General features: G+C 41.9%; 1 protein-coding gene across 4 annotated transcripts in view; it reads right to left on the bottom strand.

Annotated features, from left to right (window-relative positions):
• Positions 1-2,132: 2,132 nt before the first annotated feature.
• The window catches only part of Slamf1 (signaling lymphocytic activation molecule family member 1), a 35,355-nt gene continuing 16,529 nt past the window's right edge, over positions 2,133-20,958 (bottom strand). For 3 of the 4 annotated variants that reach the window (XM_031389686.1, XM_031389696.1, XM_031389706.1), the window contains exons 4-7: positions 15,198-15,293; positions 10,849-10,922; positions 5,028-5,123; positions 2,133-3,723 (exon numbers count right to left, since the gene is read on the bottom strand). In XM_031389686.1, coding sequence (XP_031245546.1) covers positions 3,673-3,723; positions 5,028-5,123; positions 10,849-10,922; positions 15,198-15,293 — 317 coding nt within the window. In that variant the 3' untranslated portion in view covers positions 2,133-3,672. The remainder of the gene's footprint in view (positions 3,724-5,027; positions 5,124-10,848; positions 10,923-15,197; positions 15,294-20,958) is intronic. The other variant, XM_031389716.1, reaches the window with a different exon arrangement.

Raw genomic sequence — 20,958 nt, 5'->3', positions numbered from 1 at the left:
TGGAGCCTTTCAGGAAAGTTTGGGGATAGAATCTCCTTTTCTTTGACTTCTGTATCTCCATCAGGTAAAATTCAGCCACAGGAAAAATCCAAGTGTTAGGAGCTGGTCTTGTAAAGCCACCTTAAGTGCAGTAAATAGATGAGAGCTTGTAACTCCAGGCTCTATACATGGCTGTTCTAAGTAACTGTATGGATTTAAGACTAGACAACTGATCTTCCACGCATGTTATAGTTGATGCACACACCATAGACATGCTTGTCTGCATTAGAGCTCCATAGGATCAAGCCAGGCAAAATTCTGTCACGGAGAGAGTGACCTCTTGAAGCCCCATCCTTAGCTGATGAGTTGTCTACAGTTGATAGCTGCTGAGGGAGGAGTTAACTTTCTTTAGAGCATGTGGCCACTGGTAGAATACCTTTGCCCTAGTGGATGGCCCCATACCCATTCTCACATGGTAATTGGACTCAGAAGGCTACTAATGATAGTAATAATAAAAAAGAAGGCATTGAGTCAGAGATAAAGGGGTGGGTGGATTCCTAGAGGACATGTAGGAAGGCAGTTGAGGTGGGTAAGGTCAAAAGATGTTGTACATATATGATATTTTCAAAGAATTAATAAAATTCTTTGGAGCCGGGAAGTGGTGGTGCACACCTTTAATCCCAGCACTTGGGAGGCAGGGGCAGGTGGATTTCTGAGTTTGAGGCCAGCCTGGTCTACAGAGTGAGTTCCAGGACAACCAAGGCTACACAGAGAAACCCTGTCTCAAAACAACAACAACAACAAAAATTCTTTGGTTTAAAATTATCCAAGGGCATGTAGTGAATATTTTTTGGTCTACCTGGCACCTGAGTCTTGCTTCTGTTTGGGGAACATTTTAATTTATAAAAAGTAGAGTTTATCAGCCACTACAAAAGTAGAACCTTCCAGATAGCAAATTTGTAACCTCCCCCTGGAGATGTGAGATGTGGATATATGAGCTAGGGCTGGCCATTCTGAAGCATAAAACATTGAATTAGAAGCTAGAGATGAAAAGATGAAGGTGGAGCAGTTATTTTGGTGGTGGACAATGCAAAAATGACAACTACTATTATCATGTCACTAAGCACAGAAGAAGCAGTTGGTAGGGATGGAGTCTATGCCTAGTGCTGTAGACAATGGTCACAAAACAGTGGGCATCCAACATTGTAGTCCCTAGGGTAGCTCTGCAGTTTTAGCTATGGTCCTAGCCTCAGTCTATTCTTCCTTTATTCTCCTTACTTTCAAGAAGGTGAGTAATGGCTATTCTTAGCTGTCAAATTGACCATATCTGGAATGAACTACAATCCAGAAATGGAGAACACCTGTGAGAGTTTATTTTTTGCTTGGATGAATCCACTTCTAGTCTGGACCTTCAAGGTAGGAAGACACACACCTTTGATCCAGATTTAAGATGGAGAGACACATGCCTTTGATATGGATCTTGAGGAAGGAAGATACAACTTTAATCTGGTCCACACCTTCTGCTGAAAGCCTATATAAGGACAGGGAAGAAGGAAGCTTTTGCTCTTGGCCTGGTTGCCCTCGCCTTGCTAATGTACCAATTGCTTCACCGACATTAGAGCCTACTTCTTCGGGATTCCAACACCCACTGAAGACCAGCTGAGACATCCTACCTTGTGCACTGAGAAACTACTAGATTCTTGAAGTTTCTGGTTACAGCCAGCTATTGCTGGATTAGCTTGACTGCAGCCTGTAAATTATTCTAATAAATCCATATATATATATATATATACATATATATATATTCTCGTATATATGAGGAATTTATCATATCCAATATATATTCATATTCATTCCGTAAGTTCTGTTACTCTAGAAAACCCTAACAAAGAAGGTTTTTCAGAATATCCTAGTAGTTATTTGAATCAAATGACATATTTTCAATAAGTTTCTCTTTTTTTACCTTTTTTTTTTTTTGGTTTTCATGACAGGGTTTCTCTGTATAGCCCTGGCTGTCCTGGAACTCACTCTGTAGATCAGGCTGGCCTCAAACTCAGAAATCCACCTGCCTCTGCCTCTCAAGTGCTGGAATTAAAGGCATGTGCCACCACCACCCAGCTAATAAGTTTCTTTCTTATATAAAAAATCCAAAGTTAGCTTTTGTTGATTATAATTGGAAATGCTTTGACATAAGTTAGTAACACAAAAGAGGATACATGGAGCAACAGGACTTACACTGTAAATTATCTAAATACAGAAAGGTACAGGGTAATGGGGCATAAGAGTTTTGAGCTGGGCAGTTGGTGTTCTTTGTTATGCATTGATATTTTAGGGGTTTTATTTGTAATGTATGTGTGGAGGGAGTGTCTTCCTCTGTCACTCTCAGGGGACTTGACATTAATGCCAGGCTGGATAGACCTGTCTGTTTTTTTACAGGCACACTCAGCCACACCCATCTTTTTACATGGACACTAGGAGTTTGAACCCGGATCTTCATGTTTGCAAAGCAAGTACTATTATCCATTTAGATCTCTCCCCATCTCCACAATGGTTATTTTTTAAAAATATTTGCCAAAGATGTATAAGAATGACAACAAGTTGAAAGATGGCCTCTCTGAGGGCAGACAACATGCAGAAAATAGGTCTTTACATAGACTCTACCTACGTCCTGTTAGCCAAGAGACTGAACATCTAGTCATTTGGAACTGTTCCACCAAAATAATTTAATTTTCTACTTGAAGTTAAATTTACTACTACACAGAGGTATGCAGTGAGATAGGAAGTGGATGGTAGACATGCAGTTCCACAGGAGGCGTAGGTTATAAAATGGCCTCAGAACCAATGGAGAGGGGATCTTGAGGATCCAGAGTTTTGCTCAAGGGAGTAAACAAAGAACTTAAATTGAAAAGTCCTTTGAAGAAGTGAAAAACACCTCCCTGGGACAAGTTCCTCTGAGTATCCCAGGCAACTTTACAACAGCATTACCAAACATTGTTGCTCTGACTTAAACAGAATGCTTGCTGAGACCTGTGCACTGAAGAATCTTAGATGGGTTCCATTCTGTTGTTTGAAGATTAAGAAGCTCCAAAATCATCTTCAAGTCTATTGAATTGCTAGCTTGAGTTTTGCAAATAAAATCTCCGTTCTTTTATAGAATGATCTCCGACAACAAAGACTTCATTCTTTATGCTTTATGTAAGAGAGAAACTGAGGCACAGAGCCCTTGGTCTTGAGGTGATCGGTATCAGCTTCCAGACTAAAGTACAGAGAGCCAAAATGGCTTTGTACCTTGTGCTCAGCCTAAGTCTTGGGTGGTTGTTGTTGTTGTTGTTGTTGTTGTTGCTGTTGTTGCTGTTGTTGCTGTTGTTGTTGTTTCTGGGTTCTGTTATCCAGCCCAGCAAAGAGTGAGATTCCTAAACTCGCATTATCTGCTACAGCAAAGATGGAATGCTGTATCGAGGGATCTCTGCTTCGTGTCTGTGCCAGCCGCAGAGCAGGCTACATGCCCAGGAAGCCTCCCTTCCTTATCTACTTCACAGGCAAGCCTGTACAGATCCATCACCAGGGCAGTGATTGGAGAAGGGTACAGATGTGCAGTTTCTGTCACAGAGAACTTGGGACCTGGGACCCAGTTCAGTGTGGATTTTGTTTTTTCTTTTCTCCTTCAAAAAGTCCTTTTACTGGGCCTATGGGTCAGCTCTCTGGTAGTGTCACACTGGCATAAACTGTGGTAGGGTTTGGTTCCTGTGGGCAAAGAAGAAGTTCATGGGTGAAGGAATAGAGAGGAGTTTCACAGGCAGGAAACAAAATGGCACTCCCTAGCGAAAGAAAAGGCTTTGAGTCTATGCAGCGTAGCATCATGCTTATAGTCTTCCATTGTCTGGACACTGACTAGAGCCAGCACTCGGGTCTCCAAGTGCCTGTCTACAAATGTGGTTCTATCTCTCTTCCAAGCATAAGTGTGCCATCAGAGAAATGGGAGATTTGTCCCTGGTTATCTGAAGACTGGCATTGCCCTCCCCTCCTCTCCTCCCACCCTTCTTCTTCTCTCCCCTCCACTCCCTCTCCTCCTCTGGAAGAAACTCCCTTAAATCAGGACCTCTGTCATGCCATGCTATGCCGTGTGATCCCCACCGTGATCCGCTGAGTCCTCTGAAACCGTAAGCCAAAAACAAATCTCCCTTAAAGTTGTTCTCTTACATACTTTGGTCATAGTAATCCAGAAATAGTTAATAGACTTCCCACAGGGCAAGGAGAGTCAAAGAAAAAAAGGCAAGCAAACACATCAAGGCAGCTAGGAAAGATCAAAGCAGGATACCAAAAGAAGCCAGAGCAACATCTATCCTGTTTCAAAGACACACTATGGGTGGGCTTTTTCCTCCAATGAGGTCCCACCACCTGGCTTTTCCACCTTTTAACACTATGATGGCATTCTGAGGCCATTGTAGATCAGAAACCTGTCAATCATGTCAGAACCCTCCCCATCTACTGCCCCTGGATTTCCACTCAGAGACACACCCAACAGTGTACTTTGCCAACTTCTCAGGCACCTCTTAATCCAGTCATGCTGACAACTAGCAAAAACCATCACTGAGTTCTTCAACAATTCCTTTCTCCCTCTCCATTTCCCTTACTCCAACTTATGGTCAGTCCTGGGTTATAGTTTGGAGAAGTCAAGAAAGGTCTAGATTATTGAGTTTTTATCAGATCCAGATGTGGATGAGGGAAGTGGTACCCATTCATTGTTTTTAATACATACACCAGGTCTTTTAGATGTGGCCTTGGATGACTCTCAGAAAGATACTAGGCAGTAGATAGGAACCCACAGCTTGTGAGTCAGAATGAAGGGTTTTGTGTAAGTCCTCACTAACCCTGGCTGCAATTGCTCCTTGCTCCCTGTGTGATCTAGGCCACTTTCCTAGTCCACCACTCACCAATCTGTTTCATTTCATCCCTGCTCAAAAATAAACTAAAATAAAATAAAAATAAACCTTTCTTCTCTGTCTCTTATCAGACATTCAGTGAGAAAAGGCAGAGAGATATGTCACCTGGACAGACTCTGGGGCAGGCTCTGTTGCAGCCACATAAATGGTCGTGCAGGGGTCCTGATCTGCCAGGGCATCATGAAGTTTCTTCTCTTGAGGCTACAAAAGAAGCAAAGAAAGCAGATTAGTTGAGCAAAAAGCTGGGTCCAGTCCAATTTGCTCCACGAAAAAGCAGTTCAAATTCAATGGCTCCAAGTTCAAAGGCTCCTGAGCCACTTGCTCTGACCTCCTCCCTAGTGAGAATCCTCCCAAAGTTCCCCGGAGTTCACTGTAGTCACTCCCTGAGTTATCTCTCAGGGCTTACAACCTCAAAAGGCAACTTCATCTTTTGTTAGTGCTTCAAAAAAAGTTTAGCAAAATTGGCATACATTTTTTTAGATACTAGAGTTTACAGAAAAATTTAATTTAATGAAGAATTTCTGACTAGGGATGCGATGGGCAAGGAGCACATAAAAACAGTTTATTAATCAACTTTTATGCACTGATGCAACCCTTTCTTCTCTTCCTGGTTGGGAGAATTTTAGCATGACCAGACCTAGATGTGGGAATAAATGGCTTTAGTAAATAACTCACTTTCTGCATTCAATTGGGAAAGTTGACAAAGAAGAGTGTTATAAAAACCACCCAGAGTTATACTGGAGCTACGTTGCTGAATTCCCCTTTAGGATTTTTATCTAGGAATAAGGAGTTACTTTAAACAGAATTTTAGCAATTTGAGCAGATGTTTGTTTCTCCTATTTTCACTTGGGGTCGCTGACTTTCACATCTCCAGGAGTTGGAGCAACATCAGGTAAATAACTTATTTCTGCATATTCTTTGTGAATGGAAATACTTGAGGTAACTGTACAGGGAGGAGCCATGATAAGCTCTAGAGTGGTTCCTATCAGATACACAACAGTTGTTTAGTTTTCTATGTTGTTATGTTCTGGTTTTGCTTTTTTGAGACAAGGTCTCACTGTGTAGCCTTGGCTAGACTAGAACTCAATATGTAGACCAAGCTAGCCTCAAACTCATAGAGATCCTTCTGCCCCAGGCTTCTGGGACTAAAACCATGCACCATGAAACCTGGCTGTTATTATGTTTTCTATACAGATATTATACAGCAATTATGATGAAAAGAAAAATGCTAATTTTTGAATAATTCTGTTATCATCTTTATAACAATATAATACAAGCATGATAAGCATAAATGAAAGAAATTGTAAGGATGTGAGTCTGTACATATTGATATATAAAATAATAATAATGTTTTATATATTTAACATACATATAAATTAAAAACAATAAAATAGTATAAATCAAAATGCAAAATTGTAGTGTAGTTAAAATGTTGTACTGGAAGATAATAATAGGAACAAATGCGTGTTAAGTCAAGGATGTATTTTATAATCTCTGGGGTATCCACTAAAAATAGAGAAAATAGTTATTTAATTACTAATGCAACAGAGAATAAAGTGGAATAATAAAAATATAATTTAAAAAATCCTTTATCAAAGAAACTCCAACCTCAGAGACTCTCACCAATAAGTTCTGCCAAATATATAAAGTGAGAAATATGATAAATCCTAGCCAAACATTCCAGAGAATTACAGAGAAAAAAATGCATCCATTGGTGAGTTGACTTTCAGCCCCCAAAAGATATGTACCACCATAGTGAGGGTGTGCCACTGTGTGGGAGTAAGACCTCCTCTGGTGCAGATAAGGCTAGAACTTCAAGGTGAGGTCACTGGATCAGAGTGGACCCTGCACCCAGTGTGTGATGTCCTAAGATCTGGAAAGCAGAAGGCAGAGGCACAGACAGGAAAGTTACGTGGAGATGGAGGCAGAAATTGTGGTACGGCCACAAGCCAACCGAAGCTGAGGTTGCCTGGCACCATCAGAACACACTGAGGTAAAGGAGTCAGGCTCTCAGAAGGCTGTGGTCCTGCCAAGATGGCAGTTTCCTTCTGGATCTGTGGTCTCCGGAACCGATGTAAACAGCATTCTGGTTGTTTGAAGCACCCAGTTTGTAATGATTTGCTCGGGCAGCCGGATGGAAAGAATTCAAGCCTCGACCATTTGTAAGGTTAGCATAATTGTGATATCAGATCTCACGAGGTTATTGTGGGGAAGGAGAATGACAGGCCAGTTTCACCCAGAAACTAACTGGGGAGAGGAAAAAAGCTGTTAATATAACAACAGGGTAATAAAATCCCTGTTTTTTTAAAGGACCAAACTAAATTTGTTCTACTCCAGAGTTCAAAATATGTTTGGTTCCTACACTGTCAGATAAATGAGAGGAAAATGACCAGGTTAGAGCAACAGATGCAAGAAGAATGTTGGTAAAATAGAACAGGAGCTTGTGATGCATGCTTTTTTTGGTCTAGCAAACCAGGGATAGATAACAGTTTCTCTCTCTCTCTCTCTCTCTCTCTCTCTCTCTCTCTCTCTCTCTCTCTCTCTCTCTCTCTCTCTCTCTCTCTCTCTCTCTCTCTCTCTCTTTCTCTCTCTCTCTCTCTCTCTCTCTTTTCCAGCACTAGAATTGAAGCCAGGTCTTCATGAATGCTCAGTACTTTATCACTGAGTTATATCTCTAGCCCCAGACAATATTCTCTCTTTTTTCATTAATTTTTGAGACAGGTAGGTAGCCTATATTGGTCTGAAACTTTTTCCATAGTCCAGGCTAGCCTTGAATTTGCCATAATCTTGCTGTCACCTCCCAAGTGCTAGGATTACAGGCTGCGCTTAGCCTGCCAATATGTTTTTTGATTTATCTTATTTTTAAGTATATATGTGTGCATGTGTATGGTGTGTGTGGGGAGGGGTGTACTCAGACTGACTATGAAGAGGTACATGCACAGGAGAGCAAGTGCCTGCAGAGGCTAGAACAGGCCATTGCTTCCCCTGGAGCTGGGTGTTACAAGTGGAGGTAAGTGCCAAACTGAGAACTGAACCCAGGTCCTCTAAAACAAGCAGTATGCTCTCTTAACCCTTGAGTAATCTCTAGGTCCTGACAATATTTTTAATGTGGAAAAGAGCTTACTAGAAAAACTTCAGCAAAATGTATACTTAATGATGGTATGTTAAAAGCTCTCCTTTCAAGTCTAGAACCTTCTGAGACTGTCTGTCACTGGTTCTGGTCACCACCATGTGGAAAATCTCAGCCAGTGAAACAGGGCAAAGGAAAGCAGATGGAGTTCTGTGGTTTGGAAAAGAAAAGCTAATTCTCTGGAGATAATGCAATGGCATTGGAGAAAACCCAAATCATCAACAAACAAATATGAGAACTTACAAATCAATTCAGCAGTGTTACAAATACAAAGTCTATATACAAAAGTTAGGTTTTTTGATATGCTGATAGCAATTAACTAAGAACTAAAATTTTTGGAAAAGGTAATGTTGATAATGTTTTAAAATATAAAATGCCAATCGACAAATTAGAAAGGTATTATCTGGAAAACTATAAAACATCACATAGAGAAACTAAGTAAGACTTAAAGGATAGGAAAGATTCAAAACAATGAAGATGTTTACTCTCCCTCATTGGTCTGTTTGGTGCTAATTAACACACTAGTAAGGTTTGGTGAGATGAGTTTAACAGATTGATTTTGAACTATCTATCAAATGCAAAGTACCAAAATTGGTCAAGAATGCTTGAAGAAGAAGACCAAATGGGAAGACTCATTTTATCAGATATCACAATTTATCTCTAATCAAAGCAGTTCAGCCAGTGGATGATGGGGCAGAATACAGAACATCAAATAGAAGCACACATACATGGGACCTCAAATTGAAAAGAACATGGCATGGCAGTTCGGGGACAATATGTACAGCAAATAACCAATAGAATATACCCATGTGAGAAAAAAAAGAAAACAGCCCTTCCTATACAAAACTCAAAAATATTTCTTGGGTATATAACAAATAAATGTGGAAGAGGATGCTGGAAGAGTATTTTTATTCCCCAGGACTGAGAGGAGCTCTTCCAACAGGTTATAAGAACTGATAATTGTAAAGGATGAGGTTCTAACTTGTTCTACCCTGACATTAAGAAGTATTCTTTATCAGTACATCTTGCTGAGAAGTTACTCAGGCAAGCCACACATGATATGGATCTAACCTCTAAAGGGCCCACTTCTCAATGGTCTTTTGGTTTATACAAAGGTAAATAGGTAAGAGATTTGAAAGTCGGGTGATTTTAATATGGCAATAAACATATAAGAAGTTGTTACTTATCAGGGAAAAAAAGCCATAATGAGACTTCCCTATCGGCATGGATAAAAGGCTGATAGTAACAATTTTTGGCTAGCATGTAAACTATTAAAACTCATTTATTGGAAAAGTAAATTGACTTCCACTCTGAAAAAACAATTTGGTTTTAACCAGTTAATTGGGGAATCCAAATACTCTCATCATTCAGCAAATTTACTTCTAGACATGTGCCCATCATAAATGTAGATATGTTCATATGAATTCCATAACTGTAATTTTCATAATGACCTCAAACTGGAAATTACTCACATTGCCATTAATACTTAACTGGATAAACACATTCTAAAACAGCACATTTATACACATTGATAGTTGATAAACCAATGAGAGTTCAAAAACGTGCATGAATTTTGTAACTAGATGCAAGAAAAAATACTAATGGATTCTATTCTTATAGTGGTCAAGAAAAGAAAAATATACTTCATCTTTCTAGAAGGAAGGATTGTGGTTATCTCTGGGGAGGAAGGAGATGGGCGGCTGTGGTACAGAGGTGTTCTGGGGGAAATGGCCATGTGGGTGGTGTCTTATGGGTAGAAGACTCAAGCTGAAAGATAATTTCTTCTCAAGTAGGTCAGTAGGTCAGTAGGTTTGATGCAATCCTACCTTTTTTGTTTGTTTGTTAGTTTGTTTTACAATAATTGAGAAGCTGATTCTAAAAGACACACTCAGCTAGGTGTACAATTCGGCGAGAGACTACTGTTGGGTCTTTCATAGTTTTAAATGGCTGTTTGTTCTCAATATGTGCCCATGGTAAGGTGATAAACCCAGCAGACCATGAACAGGCAGTAGAAAGGACTGTCTGCTGGTCCTTAGAAATTTACTTATTATATTATTATATAATTATCTTTACTTTCATAACTTTTACTCAAGAATATGCTCCCACCACATCATAAATGGACAGACTGTAGGCTAAACTCCTCAGCCCCTAGAATTAGCTATGTCTAGAAAACAACAGGGTCTAACAGGGTTAACAAGGTAAACTCCTCATCTCTCGAAGCTGACATATCTGTTCCCTGACTCCATCATGTCCCACGTTTTCGCATCACTCCCTGCTTAGTTCAGTGGTCACGTTCCCTCAGCTTTTTCCCTCTTCCTCATTCAACATGTTGTCGTTTTTCATTTGAACCCTCTCTGACTAGAATTATCAAGATATTCCCTTTCTGGTCTTGACTGTACTCTGCCGATGCCTTTATTCGGATCAGGCCAGTACACTGCACAATAGCTTTGCCATGCTTCTGTCTCCTTCCCCAAGCCTATACCCTTCAAGAAGGAAGTTTGCGAACTCCTAGGAGTTCTCAACCTAGAATACCAGGGCTGGAAAGCATCCAATGTCATATGCTTACATCTCATTACTACTAAAAAAGCAGGTGAGCAGATTGCCCAGTGCTTTCTATGAGTTCAAACATTATAGGGGTCCAGTGACACTGGGGGAGCTCTTGTTCTTGACTTTTCTACTTTCCTAAGTTCATCTAGTCTAGATCCCTGCAGGACCATATGGATGTGGGCAAGGCAGCCTATCGGAAATCCTATGGAAAATATGACTGTCACTCCCCAAGAAGAGCATAGAACTTACCCCTGATTTCTGTACTTGGGCATAAATAGTAAGGCTTTTTTCTTCCACTGGTGGCTGGAAGTGATTTGGTTTACCTGGAGAGAAAGAAACACAGTGGTACCATCCTTTAGTCTTCAGCTCAGTTCTTGTCTGGCCTTTTCTCTCCATGGCTATAGTCTTCTCCCGCAGCACTGCCATAGGAATGAGGCACGAATTCCCAGCCTCTACTCATCCATTCACAGCATTAGATTGGTTACTTCATCTGTCTAGATCTGTATCTTTGCCTAGCAAATAGAATTTGAAATGCTTCTCTCATAGGATTACTGTAGAAATCAACTAGGATGACACTTGCAAAGTGCCCACCCCAGTTACTCTAGCAGATAGCAAATGTCCAATACATGCTGAGCATTTTTTTTCTCAACACCTGGGCCCCTCTTCTCTTCCTCCTCCCTCCTCTTCTCCCTTCTTCTCCTTCTCTTCTATCCTACTCCTTGCCAAAACATGGCCTCATTCTATAGCCCAAGCTGCCTTCAAACTCAAAATCCTCCTTGTCTTGGCCTCCCAGGTGCCAGGATTGGAACAGATGTCGTGACTCCCAGTGTTGGGTGCCATTTCTTTGCTGTGATATTTGGTTGCTTTAATCTTTAGTTCTTTGTGTTATTTGTTCTCCAAAGAGGTTCCTAGGTTTCCTGAGGTCACAGCCTGTTATTTACAGCCTGTCTTTTATTCTCCAGCTGGCTTCACTCACAGCTCTATCTATTTCTGTGTGTGTGTAGGATGGTGGTATAGGGGGATGATCCACTTAGAAGCATCTAGAAAACAACTTAACACTGCCACATTTACACTCACAATCTAGAAAATTAGCTCAGGACCTAAGGTCTCTGTACATTAATGAGTTGTTAAACATTTTTAAGTTAAAAAGAAACTCATCATAAAAATTCAAGTAGGATAAAAACACATAAGACTATAATCTACAACTCCCTCTCCCTCATTATCCAATCCCATTTCATTCCCAGAGCTAACCAATTAAAAAGTTCCCTGTATCCATCTTTGGGTAATATAGTGTTTTCTGTGAAGACATCAATAGTCGCTCTGTATAGGCTAATCATCAGAAGTGGCAAGTGAGTACTTGAACTGTGTGAACAACAAAACCGAGAAACCGTCACTTAATAGTAATCTGATTAAATACTGGATGGTGCGCTTTTAGATATTGGTTATATTTTATAGGTTTTTCTGTTTTTTTACACAAATGGTGTTCTTGGCTTTTCATGCTGTGTGTACTTTTTCTAACACTGAACCGCTCCTCTTCCATGTATCATGCACTAGCCAACATGTGGAAAGGCATGAGCCTGGGCCTGTGGAGGACTGGCAGGGGACTGCTGCGAGATCTAGGCTGAGTGTGGAAGCTCAGCCCAGAAGAAGCCATAGTTTTTAGGGTAAAGTTACTAATGTTAACTAATTTGTCCTCTTCGAAAGCTGGGAGCCTAGCTCCAAGAAGTACACTTGAAGAAGTTTGGAAGAGAAACGCCAAGTCTTGGGCTGTGAGTGTGACGGAAGTGCTCATCTCTGGTATGGTTCTCGGTGAGGAAACAATGGGTGGTCACTGGGGAGATTCAAGGAATTCTAGCAAAGTCAGTGGGTAATTTTCCTCTGTGGGCACAGCATGCTCAGTGGTTCTAATCTCACTGGTGAGTGAGTGGGTAAATGATTAAGTAGTATGTGTGAGAGAGAAACAGACAGACAGAGACATACAGAGATACAGAAAGAGACAGACACACAGATAGGAGATAGAGATAGAAAGACAGAAAGAGACATAGATAGAAAGAGAGAGACAGAGATAGATAAAAGGATGAAGAGAAATGGAGACACATAGAGAGGCAGGCACAGAGAGAAAAACACAGAAATACAGAGAGTCAGAGTTAGCACACACACACACACACACACACAGAGAGAGAGAGAGAGAAAGAGAGAGAGAGAGGAAGAGAGAGAGAGAGAGAGAAAGAGAGGAAGAATTAGAGAGTAGGGGTCATAGGTTCTCAGAGCAATTGGGAGTAGGAGGAGAGGAGGGTGCAAAGTATTTCTATGAGATATACTTTCATTTCACATCCACTGGAGCTTGCAAAGTGAGATCTATTTGCCCAGCCCCCTTTAGGTACAGCCAGGGATACAAATTGAGACTGTACTCAAGGTTTTAGTGACTTTCAACCTTGCAAGCTCTCTCAGGTCAAAATTGATAGGACAGTCCCGAAAGATCAAAAAGACCACTGAATTGAGATAATTTAGATTATCTTTCTTCTGTCTCTTCCCTTCCTCCCTTTCTTCTGCCTTCCTCTTTTTCAGTACAGAAACAGATTTCCAAGAGCCAGCTCAACTTGGCTCCATGTCATCCAAGTCTTAGGATGTTATGGAAAAGATTTGAGCCTAGACGTTAGCCTTCAAGGTAGCATTAGCATTTGCTATACTGTAGCTGTAAAACCAGAGAATATTTTTTCTTTTTAATTTTTATTTTTTGAGACATGGTTTCTCTATGTAACCCCACCTGTTCTAGAACTCACTCTGTAGATCAGGCTGGCCTCAAACTCAAAAGAGATCTGCCTACCTCTGCCTTCTGAATAATGGGATTAAAGTTGTCTTCTGTGACTGTATCTTCAAGTACTTTAAACCTGCTGTCTAACTGTTTCTAGAATCTTCCAGTATAGTTCTCTGCTAGCCTTAAGACTTAAACTTTTACCTGCTCACATCAAGAGAGGTATCTGTTTATAGGTGTATGTGTATACATATGCATCATGCAGGAAAACCACTGCATGGTGCTTTCTGTGTGTTTGGCTTGACAATCACCACAGCAGTACCATAAAAGGGATAATATCCTTGCTCTGCAGATGGTGAGAAGTTTGCTTGGTTACACAGCTCATTGGTGGCAAACTGTATTTGAATGTTGTCTAAGGCCAAAGTCCCACGTTTTCATTGGTTTATTTGGGGATGGAGTCTCGGAATGTAGCTCAGGGCTGATCTAGAATCCATCGGCTGGGGTGATCATCCTGCCCCAGACTTGCAGGCAGTTGTTACTACAGACTTGTCTCACTGTGCTCTGCCCAGTGCCCACACTCTTAACTAGTGTATTCCCCTGGAGATGGGAACGAACCTAAAACTCTTCAGAGTCAGGAGGCATTTTGGAGCAGATACCACTAGACACTGCCAACAGAATCCCTTGAGCAATATTTTGTGGAGGGTGCAGCAACTGAATGTAGATTTTTGGCACAGGTTAGCAAGGCATAAATGGTGCCTGGAAAAGGTGGATATGTGTTTTGAGGGTGGGTGGAAGTGGGCTTTGGAGGGAGGGGGAGGGAAGTACTGCTCCCTTAGAGCTTAGTCATGTGTTGAGCAGAACACCGTGCAGAATGTGTGGAAAAACAGCCTAGCTTTACTAGCTGGCCCGGAGGGGAAACTCCATCTGCTTTCTTAGCTCCCAAATCTCACTGTTTTCTTATAAGGCTAAGTAGATCCACTCCCAAACCCTTACCTCTCAACAGAACTTTTATCTGAATACCACACCCCGCCCCCACTGTCTCGGTGAACTCTTGGGTGGAGGAAATGAGATAGAGGTAAGCAGCTGTGCCGTGATCAACATCTTATATAAGCAAAACCAACATCAGTGTGCTGAGGCAAGGGCTTTTCTAAGAAGACTGTGTGTTGAGACATCGATCTGCTTGAGAAGGACATGAGACATCCACTTGGCCATGAGAAGGGAAGAGCATCATGTTCGGCCCTCATTAAAGAAAGTCCAACCAGGACATCTGAGTCAGGATGCTCTGATCCAGATGGGCAAGTGGTAGTCCTAAGGCTGAGGGGGCACATGGCCCTGAGATAGTGAATCACAGGACAACTTGGAAGAAATACCAAGCACTTAAACTTAAGAATCACAGCCTTGCAGCTTTTAGCCTACCCTGGGACACATTTCCTGGATGGATCGAAGAGTCCTCTGAATCCTGTTCTCTAGTAAATCTCAATATGGTCTGCCGCCTGTTTTGATTCCTTTAGCCTTCTGTACAAGCCAAACTTCAGTGATGAGTTATCGGCACAATGTCTCTTACACTGGACATTTGTGGCTCCTTCCTCTACTGAATCCTTTAACCTGGTGTATGGGCTCAAGAGACTAGAACTGCGCTGAACTGGACAAGATCTCAAGAGGATTTTATTATTTTTCACAAGGTTCCCAGCCAGAAAGCTAAAGTAGTAACGTTGAGTCTGTACTTAGAGTGAGAGTATGCAAGATCTTAGTGTCTGTATGCAAGAGTCTGATCTTGCATAAAATCGATTCCACCTACCACTGTTGAGCCCAGTAAGAAGTCCCTTCTTGTAAGACAGCCTACCTTGTCTTTTCATCATTATCATTGCTATGGAAACCAGGAAGATGATTATAATGACCACTAATGGTACAACAATGTATGGTATCCATGAATTCGGTTCTGAAAAAAAAAAAAAAAAGGTCAAAGGTCAATAGCAAATGCACTGTGGGTTTAAAAGAACCCACCCAGAAGTGAAGGGTGTGAGCCTCACCCCACCCAGAAAAGAAGGGAGTGAGTCTCTGTTTCTGTATCTGTCTCCCTGGGGAGACACTTGTTCACGTGGCTTTAGCGATGGCTTTAGAGCATTATGATTTCCATGTTTACTTTCTTACTCTCACTTTACATACCAGCCTTGCCTTTCCCATTTCTAATTTCATAAAGATGTTTCTAAATAAAATGCTTCTTTTCCCTTGTCTAAAATTAGCCTATTGGTGTCCCTCCTAAGCCAATCTCTTGTCCTGCTCCTCCATTTTAAAATCTCTAATGTATTATGTGTCTATTTTTGGTAAAAGGGATATGATGGTCCTGTGCACTTGTCCCATGCCCCAAACTACTCCCATGAGACAACTGGGGGGAAAGAAATCTGCTTTCCTTCTTAAAAAATAAACACAATAGTGCTATTATTGCTTCTCAATGCAAATAACTATGTGGAACCCACCAGACCCGAACCAAAAGAAACACATGCAAAAGAAAAAAACTTCCTGGCAATTGTTACCCTATTCTAAATTAGCAAAGCTAACTGAGGCTTGAAATCACATAGCCAAATTTTGTAGCTTTCTCTCCTTCAGCCACTGTGCTTAATCCTTTTGAACCAAGAACACCACTTTGTAAAATCAGCCTTTGTTTCAACAAGATATATGGCTCACTAACACAATACGGGGTACTTGTAAGCACTTACAGTCAGATGCTTTTGATAGCAAATCTTGTAATGTATTTAATCAGAACAATCCTAAAGGGTGGATACTTATGATTTCCATCTTATAAGCCAGGAAACATCGTGAAGAAAGTCTAGGGCTAGAGCTAGCAATGAGAAAACATGACCAAATACTAAAGGTAGGCTTCCTTGGAGTCAGAGAGACTCTTGGATTTGGAACAGGGCAGTGAGGCCCACTCGAAGCACTAGGTTTCTAAGTAATGGCACTAAGCTCTCGTGTTACTAGAGAGATAAATTCAGTATTAGGCATTAACACTAATGTGTAGGGACACTTTATAAAATTGATTGTGAAAGGAATGTGGGTTTAAAAATATCCTACCCAGAAGTCTAAATATATATAAATATAAACTTCCTGGTTGTTGAACCTTTAAGGGATACATCAGAAGTTGAAAGGAAGAACTAAGTGGCTTACAAGGGAGCAAAGTAATTGTAGGCATGATTTGGATGTTCGGAGAACTGATGAAAATCTAGACAGAAATCTGGCAAAAGGGTTCCAGCCCCAAAGCTACTAGAATACTAGAAGCATTCTTCTGGGCTTGAAAGAATTCCTTTCTTCCTAGGCCCTCCATATAGCTAGTCACAAGGCATCTCACTGCAATGACAGATTCTCTTCCTCAAGTAAATCATGTTTTAACCCTGCCAAATACCAACTTCAATAGTCTTACTCAAAAAGGAGAAAAGCTAGGTCTGGTGGCTTATGCCTCCAGTCCGGCCACTCAGAAGGCTCAAATAGGAGGGCGGAAAGTTCAAGGGCTATGGAGTGAGACCCCTGCCTTAAAAACAAACAAATGAATGAACAATAGAGATAAGCAGAGAGTTGGTTTCATATAACATAAAATGGGGAACGCAGCGTGTCTGCATGACACTCTGAAGAGTGTATAGTGGCTGAGAACTCTCTATGCATGTACACACATGAAGAGTCTAATTGGGTCAGATTCCTTGCTGTCAGTACCAGGGATACACAGAGAAAGCTTCGTAGTACAAAGAAGCAGAGACTACAGCCTGAGCTTCATTCACAAAGCTAAGGTGTTGGTCCAGCAAATCATGATCATAGCGCTTCCTATTCTGAGTTCCTCTTTCTTCTTCTAATATATATATATCTTGAGGAAGTCTATAACAAACACTAATTTAAGAACAAACACCTCAACCATTTATATCATTTCCAATGATAGTATTTCTTCTGAATTTCATATGAGATTTACAAAAAGACCAAAACTCAAGGCTCTGACAACTGGCTTTCATGGAGACTTGCCAAATCCACCTTCCTCCCCCTACCCCTCACGGGTCTCCTGCTGGCAGCCCTGCTAACCATCTACTCACACTCAACACTACAGGCTGAGGCTCCAGTGTGGTAACACCAGGCCTGAGTCTTTCTTTCCAGGATCTCAGGAAGGTGAAATCAATCTGTTCCTTATCTCCTGTGACATTAGCAACCAGCTTCAGCCATCTATGAGAGGTGATCCAGCCATCACCATCTTGGAAGATGTGTTATCAAGTCTAATTTTCCCCCTTTGTGGTTTAAGATATGTATGGATATATTGGTGAATATTTAACAGAGCCATTGACTGAAGGGATGGTAGATAGTTTACAGGACCCACTGGTTTCACGTTGAGGAAACAAGTATGTAGAACATTCCAGAAGACATCAGTGGCCCAGTTGGGAAGGGGAGAACTGTAGAGTTCAAGGTTTCTGATAGACTTTGGAGATGGGAGTCCCACTAGGAAAGCAGCCACAGACTGATGCCCAGGATAGCTAAGGTAACCCATCTCTTCACCATCTCCCTTCCACATCCTACTCCCCTTCCTGATGATGCTTCAGCTGTTCATCACACTGCTCGGGCCTGATGCTCAGGCCACTCTTCCTTCCTCAGTGTCACCTTTCTAAACATCCCAGTCTCATTCTGCCCTCTCCTCAACACTTCAGCATCTTGTGTGGTCAATGCCTCTGAGCTTAGAACACATGTTTTTCCACCATTATCTTCGCAATGCAAACCATTTTAAATGATGATATTACAAGCCAGACAGATGGATTTGGCACCATGTGTACTAATTAATAACTGTGTAGCTCAGAGACCCCTTCACACCCCCTGAGGCCTGTTTCATCATCAGTAAAGTGAGCATAAAAATATTTAGTCTGCGGAGTTGCTCTGATGAACCACAATTATAACACTACATAAAGTGCTCGGAATCCATCATGTGATCAACGAACGTAACCTGCTTTTGCCAGTCTCAGTTCTCCAGTAAACTGCTAGGAAGCTGATCATCGCTGCCATTAACAGAAAGTCTTCCCATTGGCATAGCAGGCCCCAACGTGCCTATACTTAACGTTCACCCACTTGGTGCTACTATTCACTATGGCACTGCTTGCCCTTCTCTGCGCTGTTCTTGTGCGAGGATTGATCCTTCTATCTGTTTCACCAAACAAAGGCAAAATGGAAGAACTCTACACCAAGAATCTGTGTGTTTCAGTCATCTGCAGAAGATCCGAAGAGTCTCAAGGAGCTGACTGACTCTACTGCGAACTGGGAAAAGGCTCCCATCCATCACCTGATAGACTCAGACCTCTCTCTCTCTCTCCCTCTCCCTCTCCTTCTCTCTATCTTCCTTCTTTCCTCCATCCCTCCCTTCCTTCCCTCTTTCTTTTTGTCATTGTTGCTGAGAGGGGCTCTTTCTTTGAGGCTAGGCTGGCCTAGAATGTGCTCTGTAGTCTCGAGAACATCCTGTCTCAGCCTTCCCAGCGCGGGTATGAGAGGCATGTGCCTGTTGCCTTAGCCGCTGCTCTGCTTTTGTATGAACAGTATCTTCTCTTTTCTCAGAGCATCCAGGCCACATCCATATTCCTATGTCTTAGGTACTGTGGACCCTCCAGTTAGAAATTTTAGTAATAGTCTTTTTAAAGTAATGGTTTTTTTCTTTTTTTCATCTAGGAAAATGCTCTTTGTCACCGAAGTTCCACTTAGATAAAAAAAAAAAAAAAAAAAAAATCTTTAAAGGTAGTCTCTGTGTCTACTTTTTTATCAGAGTACTAGATATGTGAGGGTCTCAGAAGGCATGCTAGGTTACTTTCAAATGCCCTGAGGCAGGAGTCAAAGGAAGTACTGATGACCTACTTGACATAGCTTTGTAATAACAACACGAATCCGGAAAGCGTGCTTTTTGGAGGCCCCCACAACACATGATCTGTGCTCCCATTTCCAAACCGGAAGATCCCACTCTCTCTCTCTCCTGCTGCTCATGCGTGTAGTGAGGCCTCTCAGGATGGTGGTTCTCAGAAATCTGATAGCAATTCTTGGCTCTACAAGCCCTTCATTCACAAAGAAACAGTACCTCAACTAACTTTCTCTCTCTCTTTCTTTCTTTTTCTTCCTTTCTTCCCTTCTTTCTTTCCTTTCCTCTTTTTTTCTTTTTCTTTTTCTTTTTTCTTTTTTGAACCAAAGGTATGATGCCTTTCTCCCTGCAGAAACCCCTCAGAGTCAGCTAAGTGGGCTGACTGAAAACACCTGTGCTATTTAGAAGAGCGAGCACTTTACGTAAATCGCTACCCTGTAGTCCTTCTCCAGTGTTAGCTTCGAGTTGAAGAAAACCTGCACAAAGGCACACCTCCCTCCAAGGAAAATGCTAGCCATCTTCTTTTCCTTTTTGTCTTTGAAAATCGGTTGTCACAGCAACACAAAGGCTTCTTCTCTCCCTTCAAGTCCTTCAATCATATTATTTAAGGAAGATAAAAAGAAAACAAAAGAGAACCCAAGAAACGAATGTAGTTCATCCCGGGAGCCTCTGACATGCTCGCATAACGGTCTGAGAGTACCGGATCTCTTTCCTGCCTTTCATGTGGGTTTTCTCAGCAAGGTTTCTGGCATGGAGCACACAGCTCCTTGAAGAAGTTGACACTCTTCAAGAGATGCCTTCTTAGCGGTAGTTTCCAGTGAGAATTGGGGGGGGGGGGGGGGGGGGGGGGGGGGAGAGGATACCAATTTCAAGTGTCTGGGAGCATTTAAGAAAGTTATGTGGAACCCAGACCTTCTGGAAACACGCTCCACTGCAGCCTGTTCCACCTAGATAATGTTGCAAAGGATGCTAGCCAATCATCTCTCCCATCCCTTTCCGGCAGTACAAGTCAGCTCTGGGCACACAGCAGTCCAGCTAATAACTGTACTGCTTAGCTTTCCTGGTAAAAGGTACGGCTACGTAATGAGGCTGTAACCGACTCAGAGTATCCCACCTCTGCCCTTTCGCCGCTGTTGTCAGGTTGGCTTGATGGGGCTGATATTGGAGAGGACGTGGCCGTGGGCATGGCATGCCTAGGTGACTGTGGAAGTGAGGCCTTGCTAGACTGGGCTGGGGGACTCTGTGGAGCTCCAGTGTCAGCCTTTTCTTCCACTGAGCTAGCGTTTTGATAATTTCTTGAAAAAGTTCTTCCTTTTAGTGTGGGCCTCCGGGGGCATTCCCTTCTAGCTGAATACTTAAGATTTTGAATCAATCATCCTCACACAGACATAATACTTTCAAAACACACTGATTGAGGACAGCAGTAAGTCCCACACAGTCCCACACGCTGTCGACCCATGTCGGCGTGTTTCACATGACCTTCATAAAGGTAAGGCCCAGGAATTTAGGCCTTGGCATAGCAGCTGTATTATAATGGACATTAAAGATGTACAAAATTTCTAAGTGGCCACTGGAACACAGATGTGACTGAGGGCCTAGACAACTGTCATTAACACTTCTTCCCGGCCAGGCAGTGGTAGCGCACACCTTTAATCCCAGCACTTGGGAGACAGAGACAGGCGGATTTCTGAGTTCGAGGCCAGCCTGTTCTACAGAGTGAGTTCCAGGACAGCCAGAGCTATAC

The sequence above is a fragment of the Mastomys coucha genome, unplaced genomic scaffold (assembly GCF_008632895.1).
Source record: "Mastomys coucha isolate ucsf_1 unplaced genomic scaffold, UCSF_Mcou_1 pScaffold1, whole genome shotgun sequence".
Lineage (NCBI taxonomy): Eukaryota > Metazoa > Chordata > Mammalia > Rodentia > Muridae > Mastomys > Mastomys coucha.
This window is presented reverse-complemented; position numbering and strand designations above follow the sequence as displayed.